Genomic DNA, 22,641 nt, shown 5'->3' with positions numbered 1-22,641 from the left:
AATATGACTTTTTTTCTCTTCCCCCTCCCTCCATCTTTTATCTAGGACATGACTAGAGATGAGATAGCAGCTGAGAAAGTGGCTCTTCAGAAAGCACTCTTGTACTATGAAAGCATTCATGGAAGACCGGTACGTACAGCAGCACACATGTAAAATAGTTGCTTGACTTGTCTTTGCCTGTCATAATTAACCTCCCGCCACCTTATAAGTATACTAACACCCATGCTGGTGGGGGGAAAGCACAATGATTTTGCTAATCAGTCCCAGCCCCTTTACTCAGTGCAATCACTCATCTGGTGAGAAGTGCTTTTAGACTTGCATTAACTGCTAGGTTTAGTGTATATCAGAGCAACAGGCTCTTAATTATGATTGGTATCCCTGAGCCTTGCACTGGTGGAAGCTGGCTGGATGTAAAGAGAAACTCATTTGGGATGTTGATAGTGTGAGGGAGAGTAAATTCATTTATCACCTTTTTGAGACTGTTGTAACAATCATTTAAACAGCGCACACCTCTGGTAAATACTAACGTTTTCTCGTTCCACTTCGCCTGTCTTCTGCTGCCAATGTATCAGAAGGTGCCAAGTTGGCAAATTCTCTCTCCCCTTCAGTGTGCTGATGCTTTGGAGTCCCTGATCCCTTCTTTTCCCTCATGCCTGAAATATTTGCTTCTCAGCCCATTGTTCTAAAATTATTTATTTTAATTTCCCCCTCTCATCACCATCTAGATGGCTACCCAGAGGCCACATGATTATTACTGCCTACACTCAGCCATCTAGGTAGTAGACTTTTATTACTGTGTAAGGCACAGCAACAAAACCATTCCAGGGAGGTGATTTGTCCTTCCTGTCTCCTCTCTGAGTCTAGCTTCTGCTCTTACAGTGTTGTAAATCGGTTAATCCCCCACTGAAGTTAATGAACGTACACCCGTGTAAAACCAGTGTGACAGCAGAATCTGGCCTATTGTTATGCTAATAAAAAACAAAGAAAAATATATTATAACTGCTTCTTAATTTCTTTAAATAAGCTACTTTTACAGCCCAGCAAAACTGAACCCAGTAGCCAGGGAGGCTGCAGCTGACCAGCTTTCCTGTTTCCAGCTACTGGCATTGCTGCAGTGGAAAAGTACTGAGAGATCCAGGATAATGTGGATAGTTGGACCACTTAAAAAAAAAATCAAACAATAAAAATCAGTGGAGCTCAGATTTATTGTGTAACTGGGTCTGCACCAGTGTCAGATGAACCTGCAGAGGTAGAGACTAAACAGCTGTAGTTAAACCAGAGAGTCTATTTTTGCAGAATTCCTAGAGCCACTCTAACGAAGCAAGAAATGGTCTGTTCTTCATTAGCTGCTGTTCGCCACGTGGCGTGGGGCCCGAAATTTCGACCAAAGGCTCTGTTATGCTAGCTGCTTTTTCATAGAATCGTAAGATTGGAAGGGACCTCGAGAGATCATGTAGTCCAGTCTCCTAACTCAGGGCAGGATTAAGTGTTGTCTAGACCATCCATGGCAGGTGTTTATCTAACCTCCTCTTACAAGTCTCCTTTGAGTGAGATTCCACAGCCTCCCTAAGCAATTTATTCCAGTGCTTAACCACCCTGACAGTTAGGAAGCTTTTCCTAATGTCCAACCTAAACTGCCTTTGCTGCAATTTATGCCATTAATCCTCAGAGGCTAAGAAGAACAGTTTTTCTCCCTCCTCCATGTAACAGCCTTTTACGTTCTTGAAAACTGTTATTATGTCCCTTCTGTCTTCTCTTTTCCAAACTAAACAAATCCAATTTGTTCAATCTTCCCTCATAGGTCATGTTTTCTAGACCTTTAATCATTTTTGTTGCTCTTATCCGGACTTTGTTCAGTTTGTCCACATCTTTCCTGACATGTGGTGCCCAGAACGGGACACAATGCTCCAGTTGAGGCCGGATCAGCGCAGAATAGAGCGGAAGAATTATTTCTTGTATCTTGCTTACAACCCTCCTGCTAATACATCCCAGAATGATGTTTGCTTTTTGTTTTGCAACAGTTAACACTATTGACTCATATTTAGCTTGTGATCCACTATGACCTACAGATCCCTTTCCACAGGACTCCTTCCTAGGCAGTCGTTTCTCATTTTGTATGTGAGCAACTGATTGCTCCTTCCTAAGTGGAGTACTTTGCATTTGTCCTTATTGAATTTCATTCTGTTTACATTTCTCCAGTTTGTCCAGATCATTTTGAATTTTAATCCTATCCTTCAAAGCACTTGCAACCCCTCCCAGCTTGGTATCATCCACAAACTTTATAAGTATACTCTGTACGCCATTATCTAAATCACTGATGAAAGTATTCAGATATACAGATAGGGACCACACTGTGATGGGTTCGATCACAGAAACCCCTTTGCGACTGCCACCTGATGTGCCTAGACTACCTCTGAGCCTGTTTTCCCTGCCAGCTTGGGATTTTAGTGCCTTGCCTGTTTGAGCCAGACACGCTAGCCTGCTGCAAACACAGATCCAAGTCTGAACCTCATCCCCCGCAAGCTGCAGGCTTAATTGAAAACAGCTTAAGAAGTGCTCCTGTCTCCTGCACTCAGATACCCAACTCCCAATGAGGTCCAAACCCCAAATAAATCCGTTTTACCCTGTATAAAGCTTATACAGAATAAACTCATAAATTGTTTGCCCTCTGTAACACTGATAGAGAGATATGCACAGCTGTTTGCCACACCCCCCCCCCCCCCCCCCGGCCAGGTATTAATACATAATCTGGCTTAATTACTAAGTAAAAAGTGATTTATACAAAAAGTAGGATTTAAGTGGTTCCAAGTAATAACAGAACAAAGTGAATTATCAAGCAAAATAAAATAAAACACGTAAGTCTAAGTCTCATACAGTAAGAAAACTGAATACAGATAAAATCTCACCCTCAGAGATGTTTCAATAAGCTTCTTTGATAGACTGGACGCCTTCCTAGTCTGGGCACAATCCTTTCTCCGGTACAGTCCTTGTTCCAGCTCAGGTGGTAGCTAGGGGATTTCTCATGACTGCAGCCCCCTTTGTTCTGTTCCACCCCCTTATATAGCTTTTGCACAAGGCGGGAATCCTTTCTCCCTCTCTGGGTTCCCACCCCTCCTTCTAAATGGAAAAGCACCAGGTTAAAGATGGATTCCAGTTCAGGTGACATGATCACATGTCACTGTAGGACTTCATTACCCACTTGCCAGCACATAGGTATGCAGGAAGACTTACAAGTAAACAGAGCCATCTACAGTCAGTTGTCATGATTAATGGGAACCATCAAAATTCCAAACCACCTTTAATGGCCCACACTTTGCATAATTACAATAGGACCTCAGAGTTATATTTTATATTTCTAGTTTCAGATACAAGAGTGATTGATACATACATACAAATAGGATGACCGCACTCAGTAGATTATAAGCTTTATAATGATACCCTTACAAGAGACCTTTTGCATGAAGCATATTCCAGTTACAATTACATTCACACTCATTATATGATTTTATGAAAATATGCTAGAGTGCAGCATTGCAGACACATCCTGAAGACCCTCTAGTGACAGGTAAGGAGCCTCCATTTCCTCAGTGCGCTTAGGGATTCTTTTTCCCAGTCCAAACCTTATATTATTTATTTTTTTACAAAACATGGGAGTTTATCCTCTTTGAAGTGGCATTAACTGACGGTTCGGTTCCCTGCCTCAACAGGCACCTTTCCATGTCGTTTCCTAACCCTTAAGGACAGCATGGTCCAACGGAAAAGCAGTGCCAGGGCATTCTGCCCATTTTTAGGTCCCAACATAGCCTAGGCAGGGAGGATATGATCCTGATTCACCACTGCATTACTTCATTTTGTGCCCTCGTAACACCATTAAAACCATCTAGTTACAGACAATAGTCCACAGTTTACAAGGCAACACTGACTGCACTAGCTAACGAATGTGATCTCAGCAGCATGAAACCCAGGGAAGACCGTGGTGAGTCTAGACTTGTGAATGCTGTAAATGGGTGGTGTATCTTTGGGCTCCATACTGCTGGTTACATTCCTCCCTTCTATCCAAAACATCCAACCAACCCCACAAAACACCACCTTTAGGGAAAAAAAAAAAAAAAAAGAAACCTATCCTGAAAAGAATCAACCTAAAACAAAACAGCAAAAAAGGAAAATGATAAAATCTAAAATATCCGAAGTGCACACCCTACCCCAAGCAGAGTTTTTATGCTAGGGACTTTTCTGTTGCTATCAGTTTTACATGGAAGGTGCTCAGATACTACAGTGATGAGCAGCACTTTAAAAGTCGATAGAAATGACATCAAAATCAGTTAAAGAGCCCTTATAATGTAAACTTAGAGCAAAGATACAATGGAAGAACAGACCTAGGATGTGGTAAGACACTGGTGAATAAAATGAAGAGGATAAACTATATGGTCATGTGAAATATTCTACTTGCTGTTTTCCAGACTCACCCACGAGATATTAAAGATACAGAAACCCATTTAATCAAACGATTCTGTGGAAGTGTAGAGCACCACTGTTAGCTAGTGTAGGTTTAAATCTCCCCGTCTCCTCTCCTCCCTTCTCCCCAGTCATTAAAAGGGATTTTTACTCCCTAGCGTTTTTCCAGAAGATGAGCTGGAGAGTAAAATGAGCAATTCTGTGCTAACAACTTGCAGGCATCTTAGGGAAGAAAGTGCAGAGGCAGAGGAGAGTCATTGCACTGTCATTTTACATAAGGTCTGTAGATCAGCATGCTTGGGGAGGGACCTGCAAGGGAAGGCAGTCAGTCATCACAGCTCCTTTCGCTTGTTCCTAGGTCAAAATTATCACCCAGTTCCGGGATCCCAGGCACAAGAATGTGGGTATGAGCCCTGTGCTTTTGGCCACAAGTACAGAAGTGGCCACAGATGCAAACTGCCTAGTGTGTAGGGATCTTGTGATGAGAACAAATGAATACTAGTTTGAGCCTAAATGTCTTAACCTCCATTTATCCACATTACAAAAGCACCACACAGCTGGAAGTTAGGCCAAGGATTGGAAGAGCAGGGCTAAAGGTATATTGGCAGGTCAGAGTGGCAAAGTTCACGCTATACTAATCTCAGGACCATTGCCGTTAGCACATCACTCTTTTGAACCCAGATAAATGAGGGTGCAGGAGCATACATTACAGACTAGAGTATCTGCTGCCAGCCTCATGGTCCCATTCTTTCTTGCTTTTCAGGTAACAAAAAATGAGCGCCAGGTGATGAAGCCCTTGTATGACAGGTACCGGTTGGTCAAACAGATCCTCTCCAGGGCCAACACCATCCCTGTTATTGTGAGTACAGCACTTCTCTAGGGGGGGTTGCTTTGGTTTGGTGAGGGAGCTTTTTTGGCGGGAGGAGGACAGGAGAATCGCACCTCTGCACTCCGCACAGTTACAGATGCCCAACCTCTCCCGTCACCAAAGAACCGAGTACCTGAACGACTGCAAGTCAATTATACCACAGCAACTGGGACTAGTGAAGAACTGGTCAAGGACTCCAATGCCCATGGATGTTGAGCACTTTTCACCTTGTGGTGCTCCTCCTTCCATTGGGTTGCTGTTGATTTGTCATTACATGGTTTTTGGCTAAGGCCTCACCTCCTTTTTCACTCAACATCATAGATTCAGTGTTGGTCACTTATTGGCAGGAATGGAGACTTGTGTCTTGCCCACGCTGCTGAGGAGCTCAACTACACCAGCAGCCAGACTGCCCAGTTTGTCTGAAGGAGAGGACAGGACGGGACAGGCAGCCTCCCAATCCTCAACACTTACTAGCAGAATACACAAATGGCTGCTGCTTTCTAAATTGATGCAAGGAGTGCTACCACTTCCATGGAATCCCACACATCTGTCCTGCAGGGTTATTGTCATCAGTTCCATTTACATGTTTTTGTCTTCAGTGGCCCAAATTTGAAGCTGCTTATGTCACACAACTGGTATTGCCCTCGTCACTGACCCTAAAATTATTGTACTATAAAACATATACGCACACTCATTTCACCCTGCCAGTGAAAGTAAGCTGTTTTATATTGGTTTCTGCCTGCTGTTTGTTTCACAAATGATCCTGTGTCCTTTCTCTACTGCCAGGCCATGCTTGCGTTTTGGCAGTTGTTTTAACAGAGCATCTGTTCAGAAGAACAGACTGGCAAAGTGTTACTCAGAGCAGTCAGACACACTAGCGAGCACACTTTTCTGGACATTCTTGGCATGCCCTGCTCTGTTTTAAAAAAAAAAAAAAAAAAAAAAAAACACTCCTGGAATCATTACTGTGAATAGTCCCCTGTGTGAATGAGGTACGTAAGGCTAGCAAGTAGAAGGAAGCCATCCAACCCAGTGCCACCTCTTGGCAGTTTAGAGCCAGCTTCTCCAAGGAGCTCAGTTCCCTTTCAGGCACCAAAATTGAAATGGCCAGGATTTCAAAAGTGCTCAGTCAGCCCCTGCAGCTGCCATTGAGAACAACAGTACATGTCTTTCCCCTTCCCCCAACCCTCTGAGAACAGTGAGAGCTCCTGGGGGCAGAGCACCTTTGCAAATCCGGCCGTGTCAATTAGGTGCCTAAGTGAGAACTGAGTTATTGAAAGTCTGGCCTCGGTTGTGAGTGCTGAGCGCTTTCAAAAATTGGCCCAATGGAGTTTTGCAGGGCATACAGAACCACATGTTGTCTATGGGGTTGCTTTTGTTGATGTTTTTTCCTTAAAGCATTTATTTTCCCGCTCACGCACAGCTGGCCCTTCCGTGCATCGTGTTCTGTTTGCACGCCCTTGGCACCGATGTCCATTGCTCAGCAGCGACTTGAAAAAAAAATCCTCTCTCTGCTTCAAGGTTTTCGCCAGGAGTTTTTTCTTTTTTAAGCAGCTGTTTTCTTCCGATGGTCTGGATGAGCTAAAAGAGTCATGGAGATGAGAGGAGAGCAAGAGAACAGGTGGTGGAGGAGAAAGGGGTTCACAATGTAACCTACTTGTTAACACCTGTCACAGGGTTCCCCCTCCAGCAAGCGGAGAAGCCCTTTGCTGCAGCCAATTATCGAGGGTGAAACAGCTTCCTTCTTCAAGGAGATAAAGGTGAAGACCTCCAGCTGCTAACTAATTGCTCAGTCTGCATCAGTTTCCCCTTCCTGCCAATGACGGATTGATTGATTGATTGATTTTGTTCGTTTAGTATTGATTCTTTGCAGTGTCTCCAAAAACATAGAAATCAGTAGCTGCTTAAGCCGAGCCAGTTTTGAACAAATCCCTCCTTTCCGTTGCTGCAGATCAGCCTACAATATTTCCTTGGCTTTGTGTTTTCCCTCTCCGCACATATTTTACTTGATAAAAACTTCACGATTGTTGGTTGCACCTCTGCTTTCTTTTTCTTTTGAGTATTCCTCACCAGTTTTTTGCTGTTCTTTTCCTCACACCAAAGCTCTGAGGCTTTTCTGCCACACCATGGCTAGGTTGGGCTTTCCCAGAACACGAATAGGGTCTCGGCTCACACACACGTATAGGTTATGGAAATTTACCCACACCTGTTCACCTCCTGGCTGTGTCCAGTTCTTACTTTATACTTGAAACGACACTTCTGGAAGCAGAGTGAGTACAGCTTAGTTACGTTAGTGAATATTTGATCTGCTTGGTTTGGCTGGATTTTTTTTTCACTCTCTGCTGCCATGAGTTGGTATTTCCCAGCATTAAGCACTGATGTGAAAACATTGGGCCAGATTCATTACTGGCCTAACTGCATGTGCCTTAAATAGTTAACGCACTAGGGATTAATTTGGTCCATATTACTTTTGTCCAAGAAAGTCCAATCACCAGCACCAAGGGGCTTAGCATATGACACAATTATCTGCATGCTTTTTATTTCCATCACATTATGAACAAGAGAAATGTACAGCAGTACATTCTGATTTCATACCCCCTCTGCCCATTTGTCTGTTAACCATCCAAAAACTGGGTAATATTGCAGATACCGTGAACTAAATATTCTTTGGTTATATTATTGCAGGCTAAATATTAATTGCATATATGAAGTACATATTAATTAAGGTGAAGCTACAATATCATACTTGTTAAGTGGCTGTGTGTTTACATAGCAGCTTATCCCTCAGTGAATTGTTCTTAATATTTAATAGAAATTGCTGAACCAAGCTTGAATTAAGGGCCATATTCTTTTAAAATGTCCTCTAATTTTGCACCACCAACTTTGTGCTGTGATTTCTTCCCAACTCAAGGTGTGATTGCAATAAGTGTAGACATACCCAGGCTAGCTTTAATCTACCTAGCATGAGTACCAGCGGTAGGGAAGTCGTGGCTGTCTGCCCAAGGGCTTGTCTACGCTTAACACGCTCCAGCAGCAGAGCCGTGCTGCTCAGCTGGGTTGCGGGAGCACTTCAGTGTAGACAGTACCTACCCCGATGAGAGGGGTTGTCCTATTGGCATAGGTAGTCCACCTCCCTGAGAGGCCATAGCCAGGTCAATTCATTGGAAAGTTTGTTCTCTGGGAAAACTGATGCACTACACTACTGGGTTGAAAACTGTATATTTTAGAATGTTTTAAGGTGGTGGGGGCTCCAAATAGATGCCCGCAAAGGTGAAAAAATAATTAAAAATAAATTGATTGCAGATGTAAATAGTCACCTGTAGCCAATCAGACTGTAACTGCATAAGTGAATTGATTGTGGGGACAAAATTAGAGGCCAGGTCGAGGCCCATTTAAAATCATACTCCTACACGTCTGTCTGAGGCATTTCCAGATGAATTCTTACTAAGGAGCCTCCTGATTCGCCCCCTTCAGTTCAAGGAGCTTAAATCTTTGCAGATGATCTGTGACCATAAATTGGAATCCGAGGCACTAACGCCCCGGACAAGTGACAGTTCTGTGCTGTGTCTGATGGTGTCTTGTCATCCCTCTGGTTCCAGTTGGCAAAAGCTTGTTACCATGGTTTTGAATTGCTCCTTGGCAGTTGTGGCAGCGAGTGCAGTGCGGTTCGAACTGGAACAAGCCACTTGAACCAGCCCCACTGGGATAGACTTCAGTGACTTATAATATCCACCACCCTCTGGAGGGGGAGGGGCCCGAAGTAATCAGTTTTAAAATTTCTCTCCCTATGGCAAAGGAGAGTAGCAAACACTCCCGGACATCTGAGCAGGATCTGCTGTTGCCTTCCCCATTCTTCATTGCTTTTATCATAGCACTTAGGGCTAGTATGCACAGCACCCTGTACCTGGATACAAAAACCCATGCACTGCTCTCTGAATTAGCCAGCAGGATAAGGTGTGAGAACAGTACACAACGGAAGGCACTGGCAGTCATTCTTCCTTGGCCTAAGTTTTATAACTGGCAGTGAAGCTGTGTCATGGTCTGTCTCTAGAAAAGCTTTAAAATCTAATCATCAATCAAAAATCATGTTATCTTTTACCTGTTCCCTGCTGTTTTCCTTCAGATGTTTTTAGGTTTCTGTTTTTATTTCATTTCTCCCTTGCTAGCCAGTGGGTGCTCAATCTGTCATAATTCTCAGTCTGTGGCTTCATATCACATTTCCATGGGAAAGGCCACGGACCTCATAAATACATGATTACAGGCCAAATCCAGACCTGGTATACACTTGGCCATTTACACATCATTGACCTCAGTGGGTTCTGACCTGAGTACACAAGCTCTGAATCTGCCTCTGTTGCTTCCTTTCTGAATGAAGCAGAAGGAGATCTAGGTTCGAAAGGGAGAAAGATCTTATGGAAACAACTGCAATACTAGCAAAGGGAACGCAGGACAACCGGCAAAAGAAGTTGCTATTTTTAGCCACAATTCAGCAGTGCGTGTTAGCACATCGTTTCCTTCAAGACTTCATTGGGACTGCTCAGGAGCTCATTAAAGCTAGAGGGGTGCGTCAGTACCTTGCTGGACCAGGCATGTGTCAGTCCCTAGTTGAAATATTTCTTCCCTATCCTATTATTTCTTTTATCTCATTTGCTGTCTTATTCCCTTGCTACCTATATTGTGGCATACAACTGGCATACAGCAACTTAGCTTGAAGCGAGAGGAGGACAGGGACCAATTGGTTAGAAGCCGGAACAAGGTCTGAACAAATAACTCAATCCCAGAACAGGTTCCTCATTTGGGAGTGCCAGGGGGTGGGGGTGTCATTGGCTGTTCAGAGCCCTTCACATTGTGCAGCTGTAAACGCAGGGAGCTCTCACTTAGCCGGGCCCCCAAGTGTAGCTTGAAGGAAGCGCTCTCGCTAAAGTATTTCAACTTTTTAATGTTATAGGTTCATCTAATTCAGTCTAATTCTTGAACTCCTCCATTGGACTGAAATATCACAAACCCTCCCTTTGTAACTCCTTGTTACAACACAAATCAGTCCTTTAGCTCTCTGGTTCTTGCTGTGTTCTATCATCACCATATGCAAAAGTTATCAGCAACATGCCAAGCACTGTAGAGCCTTTGGGAGGCATCCACCACAGGAGAGGTTTCATGCAAATTAATTGGGCAGCTTGTGGATTTGTCACAACTAAATCACTGAGGGGCTTAGGTGTGGAGGATACAGAGAGAAGACACTGGTACCATTGAGACATGGCGTCCAATGGTTGTCAAGTTTGGAAGTACTTGTAGCTTAATCAAGAATGCTGAAAATGAACAAAAAATAGCAGGATGCCAAGAATTCTGATTTTTTTCATCATGGTGATTCTGCCTCACTTTGTCTCACTAACAAAGCTGATTTTGTGGTGGTGGTTTCTACTAATAATGGGTTGGGGCTCTGTGTTACTACTGATGTTACTGATTACTACTGGTTACTACTGATATTTTTAGTGCACTGTAAATCTTAGAGCAGTTAAGGTGCTGTCTCTGTCTGTCGACCTCTTTCCATATCTGTAGCCCAGCGCTTGTGGTAAAAGAATATAATATGCGGGTTGTGTCTGCAGAGAGAAGTAGTAACCTCTTGTTATGGGGGCACTGTGTCTCCTTCTGTAGGAGGAAGAGGAGGGTTCCGACGAGGACGGCAGCGTGAAACCAGATTTCACAGTCACCCTGAAACCAGATTTCAGCGTGCGGAGTTTCCTGGATCAACTGGAAGATGAGGCTGATGGCTTCATTTCTCCAGTGGATGATAAGATGCCTTCAAAGAGTAACCAGGACATGGGGCTTTCTACCCTCCATGCTGCTTCTATGTATGTCAAGTTTCTTGAACTATACCAAGTGTGGGCCTGGATGCAGCAAACCACAGCATGTGCTTAAATCTCATTGAAGCCAGAGGGACCTTAGTACATGGTTAAAGTTAAACACATGCTTAGTTGTTTTGCTGATCAGTGATGGGACTGTTCACATTCTTAAACTTAAGAGTCGTGTCAATTTGTTAGGGAGTGTTTGTAGGATTGGCTACATATGTTTTTGTAGAATTACTATACCATTCCCATTTTAATTTTCTATGTAATTTTTATATCTATAATTTAACCCTACAGGCCAGAACTCTTAGAGCAGCTCCAAGAAGTCAGGGAAGAGAAAAAACGGATCAGAAAAAAATTGAGAGAATTTGAAGATAATTTTTTCCGACAAAATGGAAGGTATTTCATTTCTAATTCATCCATCTATCTCTATAACTACTGCCAGTAATACTTACTGAGAGCAAAAGGCTCTGAAAATAGAAAGTGCCCTATGTATGCTACCAAATTAATCCTCATTTTGTTATCCTCAATTTGTTGATAGGGAAGCTGGGATACAGAGCATCTGTTCCAAAGCCTGTTGAAGTCAGCAGGGGTATGTCTATACTACCCGCCGGATCGGCTGGCAGCGATCCATCCAGCAGGGGTCGATTTATCGCTTCTAGTCTAGATGCGATAAATCGACCCCCGAGCGCTCTCCCGTCGACTCCTGTACTCTACCGGTGCAAGAGGCGCAGGCGGAGTCAACGGGGGAGCGGCAGCTGTCGACTCACCACAGTGAAGACACTGCGGTGAGTAGATCTAAGTACGTCGACTTCAGCTACTTTATTCACGTAGCTGAAGTTGCGTAACTTAGATCAATTCCCCCCACTCCCCAGTGTAGACCAGGCCTGAGAGTCTTCCCGTTAATTCTGTGAGCCACAGCCCATTGAGTTTGAGTAAAATTTTCAAAAGCACCTAAATCCCATGAGGAGTTAGGCTCCTAAAGGACTTAGGGCAAAATTTTCAGAAGTCCCAAACGCAGCAACGGACCCAAGATGAAAATCCAAGTGTTCCAAGCTCCCTTTAATTTGCTCAGAGCAGTAAAACACATAAACCGTAAGTTAAAATCTAGAGCCAACTCATGGACTGACTCCTAGGAATGTAATTCTTTGGGACAGAAGAAGAATCTTGTCTGAAGGGACACTATAGAAATGTATCTCTCTATCCCTCCCTCCCATTTGTTGGTCTGTGCAAACACTACTTTGGTATTTAATGGGTAATTCATTAAATAAATTAATGTTAAATAGCAGCACTGTAAAACAGTGCAACAAGAGGTGTAATCATCTCTCAAAGAAATGTGAAACTTGATAGTTAAATGCATGTGATTTCTTGTAACATATTGTGTATATGAAGAGTCTATTCCATATTTGAGTCTCCATAATGAGAAATAACATGCTACACCCTAGACTTTAGAGATTCTGGATACTGAAAATATGTACTCTAGGGGGAAAGATGGTCCTACAGTGAACGCAAAGGTAGGCCCACTTTGGGGAGGGGCTCAACTGATATCATAAACCCTACGAGCCGAATTTTCTCCTTGTACGAGCATGGTTCCCATTGACCTCAGTATAAACCAAGTGCATCTGAGTGGAGAATTTGGCCATAAGCCTGCAGCTCAAGCACTCATTCTGTGTACAGCATCAGAGCTCAGAAAAAGAATGCAGCTGGGAATTCACTTCGGTTGCATCGGCTGCTGGTGTGTGTGTGTGTGTGTGTGTGTGTGTGTGTGTGTGTGTACACTTGCACATGGACATGTATCTATGTCGCATATAAGCTGATAATATCCATGTGCTAAATGCCTCTATTTATGCTCCTTTGACTACCTCACCAGCCGTTTTGTCCCGTGGCTCATCACTCGCAGAGACTTTTTCTAACATTCTGAATCTCTCCGCAGCTTCAAAAAGGACCCGGGGTTAACTTGCAACAAAAAGTTTCCTTCTTTCAGTTGTTGCAGAAGTTTCTGCCCAAAATGTGTGGCCCAGATCCCAGGATGGGCAGTATTCAGTCTTGCTCCATTGACAGACTTATGGTCTGTTATCCCATGACCCTCCAGAACTGGAAATGGAAACTTTTATACCTTTGGAAAAGGGTACCCACTCATAATAGCTTCTGTTATAACCAGTGAGAGCGTTTCAATGGAACAGGAAGCTGTCATAAGACACAAGCTGAACACTGTTTGAAGTCTGGGGGGATAGTATAACTGGCTCTGATACAAGAATGTCAGTATGTTCTGACTCTAGAACAGTATCAGGATCACTTTCAGCTTTGACACAGAAATATCCTGAGTTTCAACCCCATTATTAGGTTAGTTTATGCACCTTTTTTTCCTTTTGTAGCTAACTAAACATGACATTCATCATTTTTCTCTGCAGATGACAAGTAACGGAGTGGGGGATAGCTGGGGAAGTAATGTCCTGCCAGAAAATTCTCACATCTCCTCCTTGTTTCTGTTAGAAATGTCCAGAAAGAAGATCGCACTCCCATGGCTGAAGAATACAATGAATACAAGCAGATTAAGGCAAAGCTGAGGTTGCTGGAGGTGCTGATCAGTAAAAGAGATATTAGTTCCAAGATTATGTAATGAAGCTGATCGACTTCGCAGAGTGGCTAAGAAGAGACCAAGACAACCAGATGAATGCATGAATGGTGCAGCAGGAGCCCTACAATGAGGGGCTTAGCAGCTCCCCAAGAACTGAAAGGCCATTTTTAGAGGTGGGAGGTGGAGGAAGGGTGGCTTACATCGCTCTCTGCACTTGCTGTAGTCCATTGTGCCACCAGGCCAGTCACTTAGACTGGGGTTTCCAGCAAGAGAGAGGTGATGCTACGCTCAGAGACTGCGCGGAAAGGGTCCTTAGCTTTGATTCGCTTCCCAATTCTGTCATGTTTAGCATATCAGAGTCAGATTATGTTTTTCCAGAGAATCATAGTGACAGGCTGCCTGATATGAATAGTGGTGAATCATGCAATAACCTCCTCTTTCCCAAACGAGTGCCCTTTCCAGTGGAACGTGACACACGGTTCCTGCTGTTGGGAAGTCCTGAGGCTGTTCTCTCTCAGCTACAGTGAGCTCAGGCTCCCAAATTACCTGTAGGTTTGGTGTTTGGGAATTTGGCCTTTTCGGTTACCCCATTGAGTGCTGGAGAATTGCTATTAATCAACACCCTGCCTACTGCATTGGCCTTTAGTGTGACTTTTCCCAGTGTTTGATTTTCTTACCCATGTGTTTTCTAACTGTCACTTCTGCTTAGGTAGATGGTAGCTGCCTCTGATCAGAAAAGCACTGTCAAAGGAAGTTCAGCAATACGCTTAGTTGCCGGGTCATCTTAGCTGGCATTTTGAATTGTGACACAAGGACTGTGATTGGGCATTTGGATCAGAGTGGAGGTTCTGATGGCAGCAGTCAGAATCCTATTGGATTTTAGTAGCTGAGATGTTATATTGAAATGAACGAGCTGCTCAGTCACTACAGCTCTCCCCGTTCAGGTATCTGGTAAGCAGATTGAAGATCTGTCCACATCAACATAAACAGACCACCAATCTTTCAGTGTCTGATATTGACATGAAAGACTGAGCTGGACAGTCCATATACCTATAGCGCACACACCCGAAGGTTTGTTCTTTTGTGCAGTAAATGGTAAGACCACATGGATTGCAGCACTCAGTGTGAATTGCAGAGACTGGGATACAGAACACAGTGAACTCATGGTCTTTTCTTCCTGCTCATAATTACAAATTTAAATATTTTGGAGGAGAGAGGATGCTTCAGGAAATGGGAAAATTTGAGCCAAATTCTGCCCTTGGAAGGGTGCGAGTCTGAGGTCAAAAGTTGGAACTTAACACACTCAAATCAACATGAACAATTTTTAGAAAGGAAAACGTTGTGAATGAATTATAGACAGGTGTTTTAGATGCTGATGTTAGACATTTGCTTTTTTGAAGGGAAATGAGCTCAAAAAAAGTATAAGGCTCTTATTACTGTCGTGCTGAGCATTTGGCCTCCATTATTTCCTTGCATCACCCTCAAGAGCTTCAGTGTGCAGCTTCACACAGCCCAGGGAGAGGCCCTTACTTGGAACTAGGGCAAGAATTCTGACTTCCCAGGGCAGGATTCATCCCTGCTGCATGTAGATGGAGCAAGCCAGCATACTCCCTCCTGCATACTGATCCCATCAGTGAGCCAATGTTGAGGAGCAGAGCAGTGGATATTGAGTGCAGGGATTGCAATAGTGCTTGGCCCTGGTGTAGGTCAGATGAGGAGGTGGGAAGCCTGCCTGTGTCCTACCCCATGCTTACGTACAAGGACAGTCTGGCTCCAAGATACGTGGCAGTTCATGTTCCCTCAGCGCATTTACCCCACGTTGCTATGTTATGTTGATTCTCGCCACAATAGATACAGAACATCTACAGCGTGTTTCAATAGCTTATGTATCTCAAAACATATTAAAAAGAAATGTCTCTCTCTTCCCCATCCATGAACCCTGGCAAGTTTATCTAGAACTGTCAGGCATCAGACAGGGCCCTTGAGAAGTAGTACATTAAAGATAAGCCAGCGCCAGTTGGTAAGAGGTAGTATAAGTTGGGTCTTTTCTTTTGCTAGTCACCAAATTCATTGCACTTAGGGGGATTTTCCAGGTTGTTCTTCATCGATCACAGAATTATCCCCTCCACCTAGAAGAAATAAGAGAAGTAGGAGAGACTGAAGCCTATATTTTAAAAGGTAGCCTTTAGTTTTTGGGTGCCCAGCCTGGGGCCTGATTTTCAGAGATGCTGAGCACCCACAGCTTCCATTGACCTCCGAGTTGTAGGCACTCAGCTCCTCTGAGAACCGGACCCCAGAGATGTCTATACCTGGGCACACACATGCAGAGGTGACTTTTGAAAATGTGGGCCGGATTGGCTGACGACAGTCCTCTTTCCCTTCTGCATGCAAGATGTCTGAGAGTTCCAGCAAATAATAGTGGTGCCATTGTCCTCCAAACCAGCTTTATGCCAGTTGAAAGGGTGCAGGGGAGGTTTGGGTATTTTGGGCATAACTGTTTAATATGACAGTAGTGTTTAGTAGCAGAAATGGTAGGACAAAAATGGCTGCTGGGTTCCTCAGAAGTTAGTATTGCTGGTTGCCTCTTGTACGATTAGGCCCCAGTTAAGTGATGCGCTAAAACCCATGCTTAACTTAACCATGTGACAAGTCCTATTGAAATAAGCACATGCTTGAAGTCAAGCCTGTGGCTGGTGTTCTTGTGAGTAGAGATCGACTTAAGCACAAACTTAAATACTTTGCTGAATCAGGGCCGTATCTCCTTAATACCTAAATTACAGTGGCTGCGATTACCTAGCCATCAGTGTCTGTAGCCATCATGCAAAACTCCAGAATTCACAAAGACTACATTTTGTTGTTAAAAGCCTGCTTGAACTGTGTACTGATAATTAACTGTTTTGTTACCCCTGACCATTCTTGACCAACCATATATAGCAAAATATTTTGTTTTTAAATTTATAAGACTGTAGGGTTTTCTGACTGCCTAGCTACTGCTGTTTACATGGCACCTTGCTATGATTTCAGATACTTTATATAAATTATAAGTATAATGATGCACTTTAGAGAGATTATATTTTTAAAGTTTGAAAGCTAATAACAAAACCTATATAGCCAAAATTGTACTCTAAAAATCCTTGTCTAGCTCTCTGTTGTTAAAAAGCTGTTCTTTATACAAAAACGTAAAATGAATAGCACCAGTTGAGATGTATCTCCTGCAAACTGATTGAGTTTAGTAGAATTTCCTGCAATTCACAAAATAGCCGTTCAGGTACTGATCAACCCCTGCCACCTCCAAAAAATTTCATGCAAAAATCAAATCATTGCTATCATTTTTTTTTATTTCAGTTTTCCTTTGTTATTTCACTTACTGTAGGCCCTTGAGTGTATAACCCAATTTATATTGCTGTTTACATGCGAACATGTTTGAATGCAAGTGAGAGTGCTTTTAATAGGAGTGAAGTGCAGTACAAGTATCTACTTCAAATAAAATGAGTAAGCTGTTGGAATAAGACAAAATATACTTCCATGGCAATAGAACTTGTAGTCTGTTCTCTGGTGGCATTATGGTCTGTTTGATAACTGGCTTCGCATGGCCTCGAATGATACCGACACATGTCCTCTTGTTTTTTTCAGGAGTGCGTGGTTGTGCATTACTAAATGTTAACATAATAAATGAGGTTTATTTAAAGATGATGATGATGATGATGATAAACAGGGTACAAATATAATGATAGAAGTAAAAGAGTTAAAGATGGCAAAAGCTTGTAATTTTCACAGGTAGCATTTGCTTTTATTCTGTTTACTTTGGAGTAAACCCTCAATTAATAGATGTTTATATTAAATATGGTGTAATTAAAGCATCTTATCTCTTGATCATGCTGTTAGGATTCAGTTTTTATTCCATATATGTGCAAAAATTCATAAGTGCCATCAAGTCATGGTAAAAGCCCTTGTGCCTGAGGGGGAAAAGCATAGATTAGTGACATCTCAGCAAGACTTCCATTTAGGGGAATGTTTGCAAAATGGTGATTCGGACACACTGGAAACAGAACAGAAATAGAAGCGTGCTTGCTGTCCAGTAGTATAACGTGGATAAATCACTGAGAGTAAGATATCACAGTCGATGCCTGGTTCTGTACAGATCTCATGTCTAGGTTATAATGGAAGTAGCTGGTTAGAAGTCAGAGGGAACTTTATTTGCAGCCTTGGTGTTTAGGTACGGTGTTTGTTAAATTTGCAGAGGCTTCTAGTGCAGTAGTTAACATGCAGTGTGTTTATAGCATGGATTTTGTCACACACGAATGCTTTGCAGGTGGTATGCAAAGTTGTACCGTTGACTTATTCACATTTTCCATGCCCCAGGGAACTCGCAGCGAGGACCCACAGCAACATCTGGGTTTCTTATTGATGTGGGAGAGAAATTGGATTGGTGGCCAGTGATTGCGGGGGAGTGGAATATGTGCACCCCTGTTCATTCTAGAGAGGAAAGTAGCTTTGAATTCTGGAATTGGTGCCATGTTGCAGTAGTCATCGTTAGCTATGCCTCTGTGCTAGTTTGGGGAATCACTGCATGTGGTTAACAGCTGCTGCCTGTTTGCAGCTGCTAATGTTCTGAATAATGTCTCTCATTTTTGTGTGTATTTCAGAAAGTAAGTGCTTTGCTACACTGTGCACACTTAAAAAGTGCTGTCTAGTTGTTGAGAGATTACTGGCTCTAGTGATATTCTGTATCTCGGGAACATTGTTTGAACTGGCAATATCTGCAGAACAAGAAGGAACCTTTTCAGTGCATCGACAGTATGCCCACTTCCTGCCAAAATCCTTGCAGTGCAGTTAAATGCATAAGTTTGACTGCTTCCTCTTGCTTTTCCCCTCAGGGAGTCAATGGGTTATTGAAATGCCTGTGCTGTGTTGGGACCTGATCTTGCTGCCCCTAGAGTCCACAGCAACGGACCTGTTGACTCGCACAGGAACTGGCCCTTAGTGAAGGCCAGGTGCCAGCTGGAAAAGGGTGGGGACTCTGACCTCACAGATATGTGAGACCGGTCTGACTCTGAACCTCGCCTGCATGGTGACATACACATGAGTCTGACAGGCTGCTTCTGGGCAGCCTTAATCCAACTCTCACCATTTCGGAAAGTGGTTTCTTTTCTGGTTTCCCTGTAAGTGTCTGCGTGGCCCCTACTAAGCAGGGGAAGGGATTGACACATGGGAAATGTGGTGACATTCTAAATCCTTCCAGGTTTCAGAGTAACAGCCGTGTTAGTCTGTATTCGTAAAAAGAAAAAAGAAAAGGAGTACTTGAGGCACCTTAGAGACTAACCTAATAAACTGGTTAGTCTCTAAGGTGCCACAAGTACTCCTTTTCTTTTTTCTTTTTATAAATCCTTCCAGTTAACGTGGGCAGTGAGGAGAGCGGAGGAGACGTTTCTGTGAGTGGATTTTATGCAAATACTCCGACAATCTGCAAGTCTTTTTATTGGTAGGCACAGGGGGAGGTACTTAGTGCCATTTATTTTTTTTTTTAAGTCCTGTTTGTGCATTTAGGGTGGGTTTCTGAAAGGAGCCTAAGGGAGGTAGGCACCCAGCTCCCTCCGGAAGTCATCTAACTTCCTTCAGCGCTATTGAAAATTCCACCCTTTATCCTCAACTGCACGATATGGAGTTTTAGGATCCAGGATTTTAAAGGGACATGACCAGGCTAAAAAAAATATTGGTCCTTCAAAACCTAATATTGGGGTAATTTTTTTTTAAAGTGCATGTCAGCCAGTTTCCATCTGAATGCAAACATGCCTATGGTCGTGTTTTCAAACAGCGTTGCAGCTGTGTGCTAGTGCATGCAAGCCAGAAAGTGAGACTGCTTGCTGTGTTTGTTCATGTCCCTGCTGCGTGAAAGTAAACACACCGCAGGATGGGTGAGAAGATTTGCTGCAGTTTCGCTCTGTCTCAAACCCTAATGCATTATGAATAATCAGCATAGTTAAAAATATTTTTTTTAAATATATGGGGTGAAATCCTGACCCCACTGAAGTTAATGGGAGTTTTGCCATTGACTACAGCAGGACCGGGTTTTCACCCACTGTGTTTAACCTGACAGTGTCCCTTTAAATTTCTCTTTTAGGAAACAAGGAGGAAAACTAAGCAGAACTAACTGTTTCTATATTTCCTCTTTCCCCATCAAAAGGAATGGAGCTGTAATTGTCAGATAGGCCAACCAAAAATGCATTTACCTCTGCTGTCAACACTGGTGGGAAATGCAAGGTCACCCAGAGCAGATTGAAGTGGAAATGTAGGGGAAGTATGCACAGCATTATATTCATTTTTCCAAATGTTGCAGACAGTTATGTTTGGAGGGCAAATCAGATAGAATGGAACGTGGTTTCATCAGAATGACCTCTGACCACTTTTCTCTCCTACCCTATTTCTACATGCTTTTTATAAGCAGATACCAAAACAAAAAAACCAAAAAAGGATGAGGAAAGGCCGCATTCTTTTGAGGCAAATAGATTTCTGCCCATGGAAACCATCATTTGCAGTGTATAATGCCTCTTTATTTTTGGACGTGAGATTGGTGAGTCCTCTACAGGTTACTTTATTAGCTTTATCCATGAAGGAACCATATGCTGTGCTAGCCTTACATTTTGATGTATTGTTGAAGTATCTTGTTGTCCTTGGCAAAAAGAATTGTAAAAGTTCTTGGCCTTGTACATCTAGAGGATCTGCACATCCAAGCTATTCATGATGGCATGCGGGGCATCCAATTCTGTCCAACCTGTATATTATCTGTTCTGTATGACACAGGGTATTTAATGTTTGCTACAACCCTGTATGTTCAAAGTATTCATTGTGCCTACTTGTGCCTCTCTGTGGAAATCTGCATGCATTGGTGTAAACCATCTTCTATTATGTGTATATGTATATACATAGAGGGGTATATATTTACACAAATGACTGTGAGTGTGTTGTATACAATTTGATTTTGGAGTTCAGAAGCCAGTAACAGCCAGATGCATGGCTGGAGAAAAATCACTTTTGCAGACTTCATTCTCTGTATGAAAGCAACTCATAACCGGCTCGTGCAAATGACATATTTAACAAATAATGAAATTTTAGCCAGTGTGGGCCCAGTTCTATGTTTACATGATTTATGTAAGCAAAATTTAATTTGAATCTACAGTGTCTTTTTTAATGTAAACTGATTGACATGTTATGTGTACATTTTTGTACATGATTGTATTTTGTATGAAACAAAGGAAATAAAACTATTTTGACTGCAGGTCTCTAGCAGTCCTTGCCAACTGCATGCCACTGTGAACGTCTGCGTGAACTGATAATAAAAGGGGCTGGTGCAACAATTAACAGGCTCGGTAACCCTAATTAGGGATCTGGCTGGCGAAGATTATGGGTGAGGAGAGGAAAAAGGAGCTGCACGCATCTCCAGGGATAGAATACGATATTGTTCTGAGGTGAGGGCCTTGCTAAGTCCTGAACTAGGGGTGCTAACAAACTGCCCTGCTGGTCCTAGACATTTGGCACTGATCACCATGGGCGGAAATAAATGTTAGGTATATCCTGCCTTGGGAATTTTTGCTAATTTGGTAAAATAAATCTTTGCCATTTAAAGGCAAAATGTTTGCCCTGCAAGAGTGTTTTTCTGAGCTTTAGGTTCTCTCACCTACAGCAGGGATGATTTAGCAATATCCAAAGAGAAGTGTGCACCCCACGAGAGGTGGGCAAATCACCCCACCTGCCTTTGAATTTGGTGACAAAGTGTTTACAAGGGCCCCCCTTCAGCCCATCCCCTGCCCCTCTGATATGTTATCTCATAGGGTACACAGGGAGCTTCCTTATATAAGTCTGCTGTAGAGAGGGGGATGCCACTGTAAAGTGTGCAGGAAGATAAAAACCAAGAGGCAGGTCATGCCAAAGGCATCCATGTTTCCAAGTCGCACCCTCACTTCAAAGCTTTGAATTTTCTGCAAACAGAAGCAAACTTAAAGCCATTTTTAAAGGACTCTAGCACTCGCTCCCTAGTGGCAAAATGGTGTGGGTATGGCCCAGTTTCCCAGTTTAATTGCATTGCAAACTCCATCCCTGTGTGGCTCTCTGGGATAGGGACTGTTGCACTTGTTTAAAACATCTGTGATCCTCTAATTATCCCACAGGTTCCTTTAATCTTGGAGCATTAAAGTGCTGACTTGCTGCCAAGTGCACATGACCACCTCCCTCCAGGCTGCCACCCTCCTTCCCTTAGTGGAGGAGTTCTATGCTGTAAAGCATTGTGAGTTTCTTACTCTGGGGGCTGGAAAGCATCTGCTGCTCTGAACAGTGCAGGATTGCTGCCAGGAGCATGGCTGGGAAGTAGAGGTCCCTCCTCCCCATCCAAGTTCTCTCCCAAACAGACCCAATCATGCTAACTCCTCCTCTCAAAGCAAACTCAGGAGCCAGGCTCTTCTAACCCAGCATCTTGTCTCTCTTTGAGGCTTTAGCTAAGGACTTCTTACTCAAGCAAAATTCCCATTGGTAGAGTAGAAGCCAATCCTGAGACAGGAAGAGCTATCTTGGGAGATACCCATGGGAGATGCATGCTCTGGTTGGTACAGGCTGCCTAGCTGGAAGAATGAAGCAGCCACATAGAAGCCAGGTGTCATAATCTCTAAGCACTACCATGCTACACAATGCCCATCGTCAGAAGCAGAGCACCCAGAGCAGCTTCTCTCTCAGGAACGCAGGAACTGCCAGAGTGGATCCGACCAGTGGCCATCAAGCCCTGTTGCCCATCTCCAACAGTGCCTTGTACCAAATGCTTCAGTAGAAGACGCTGCAGTAGGTAGCGATGGGCTAACCGGCTCCTTCCCCCACCCCACCGCCTGGACAATTTCCTCCTGGAAGCTAGA

At 43.3% G+C, this 22,641-nt stretch overlaps 1 protein-coding gene across 4 annotated transcripts in view; it reads left to right on the top strand.

Moving 5' to 3' along the window:
• FAM13A (family with sequence similarity 13 member A) overlaps nt 1-21,146 on the top strand; it is a 186,777-nt gene extending 165,631 nt beyond the window's left edge. For 3 of the 4 annotated variants that reach the window (XM_074950588.1, XM_074950587.1, XM_074950586.1), the window contains 6 exons: nt 46-129; nt 5,219-5,314; nt 7,000-7,083; nt 10,976-11,172; nt 11,464-11,565; nt 13,660-21,143. In XM_074950588.1, coding sequence (XP_074806689.1) covers nt 46-129; nt 5,219-5,314; nt 7,000-7,083; nt 10,976-11,172; nt 11,464-11,565; nt 13,660-13,786 — 690 coding nt within the window. In that variant the 3' untranslated portion in view covers nt 13,787-21,143. Of the gene's footprint in view, nt 1-45; nt 130-5,218; nt 5,315-6,999; nt 7,084-10,975; nt 11,173-11,463; nt 11,566-13,659 lie in introns of all 4 variants that reach the window. The other variant, XM_074950585.1, reaches the window with a different exon arrangement.
• Nucleotides 21,147-22,641: the final 1,495 nt, after the last annotated feature.

The sequence above is a fragment of the Natator depressus genome, chromosome 4 (assembly GCF_965152275.1).
Source record: "Natator depressus isolate rNatDep1 chromosome 4, rNatDep2.hap1, whole genome shotgun sequence".
Taxonomy (NCBI): Eukaryota; Metazoa; Chordata; order Testudines; family Cheloniidae; genus Natator; species Natator depressus.
Note: the sequence above shows the minus strand (reverse complement) of the source record. Positions and strands in the feature narration are given on the sequence as shown.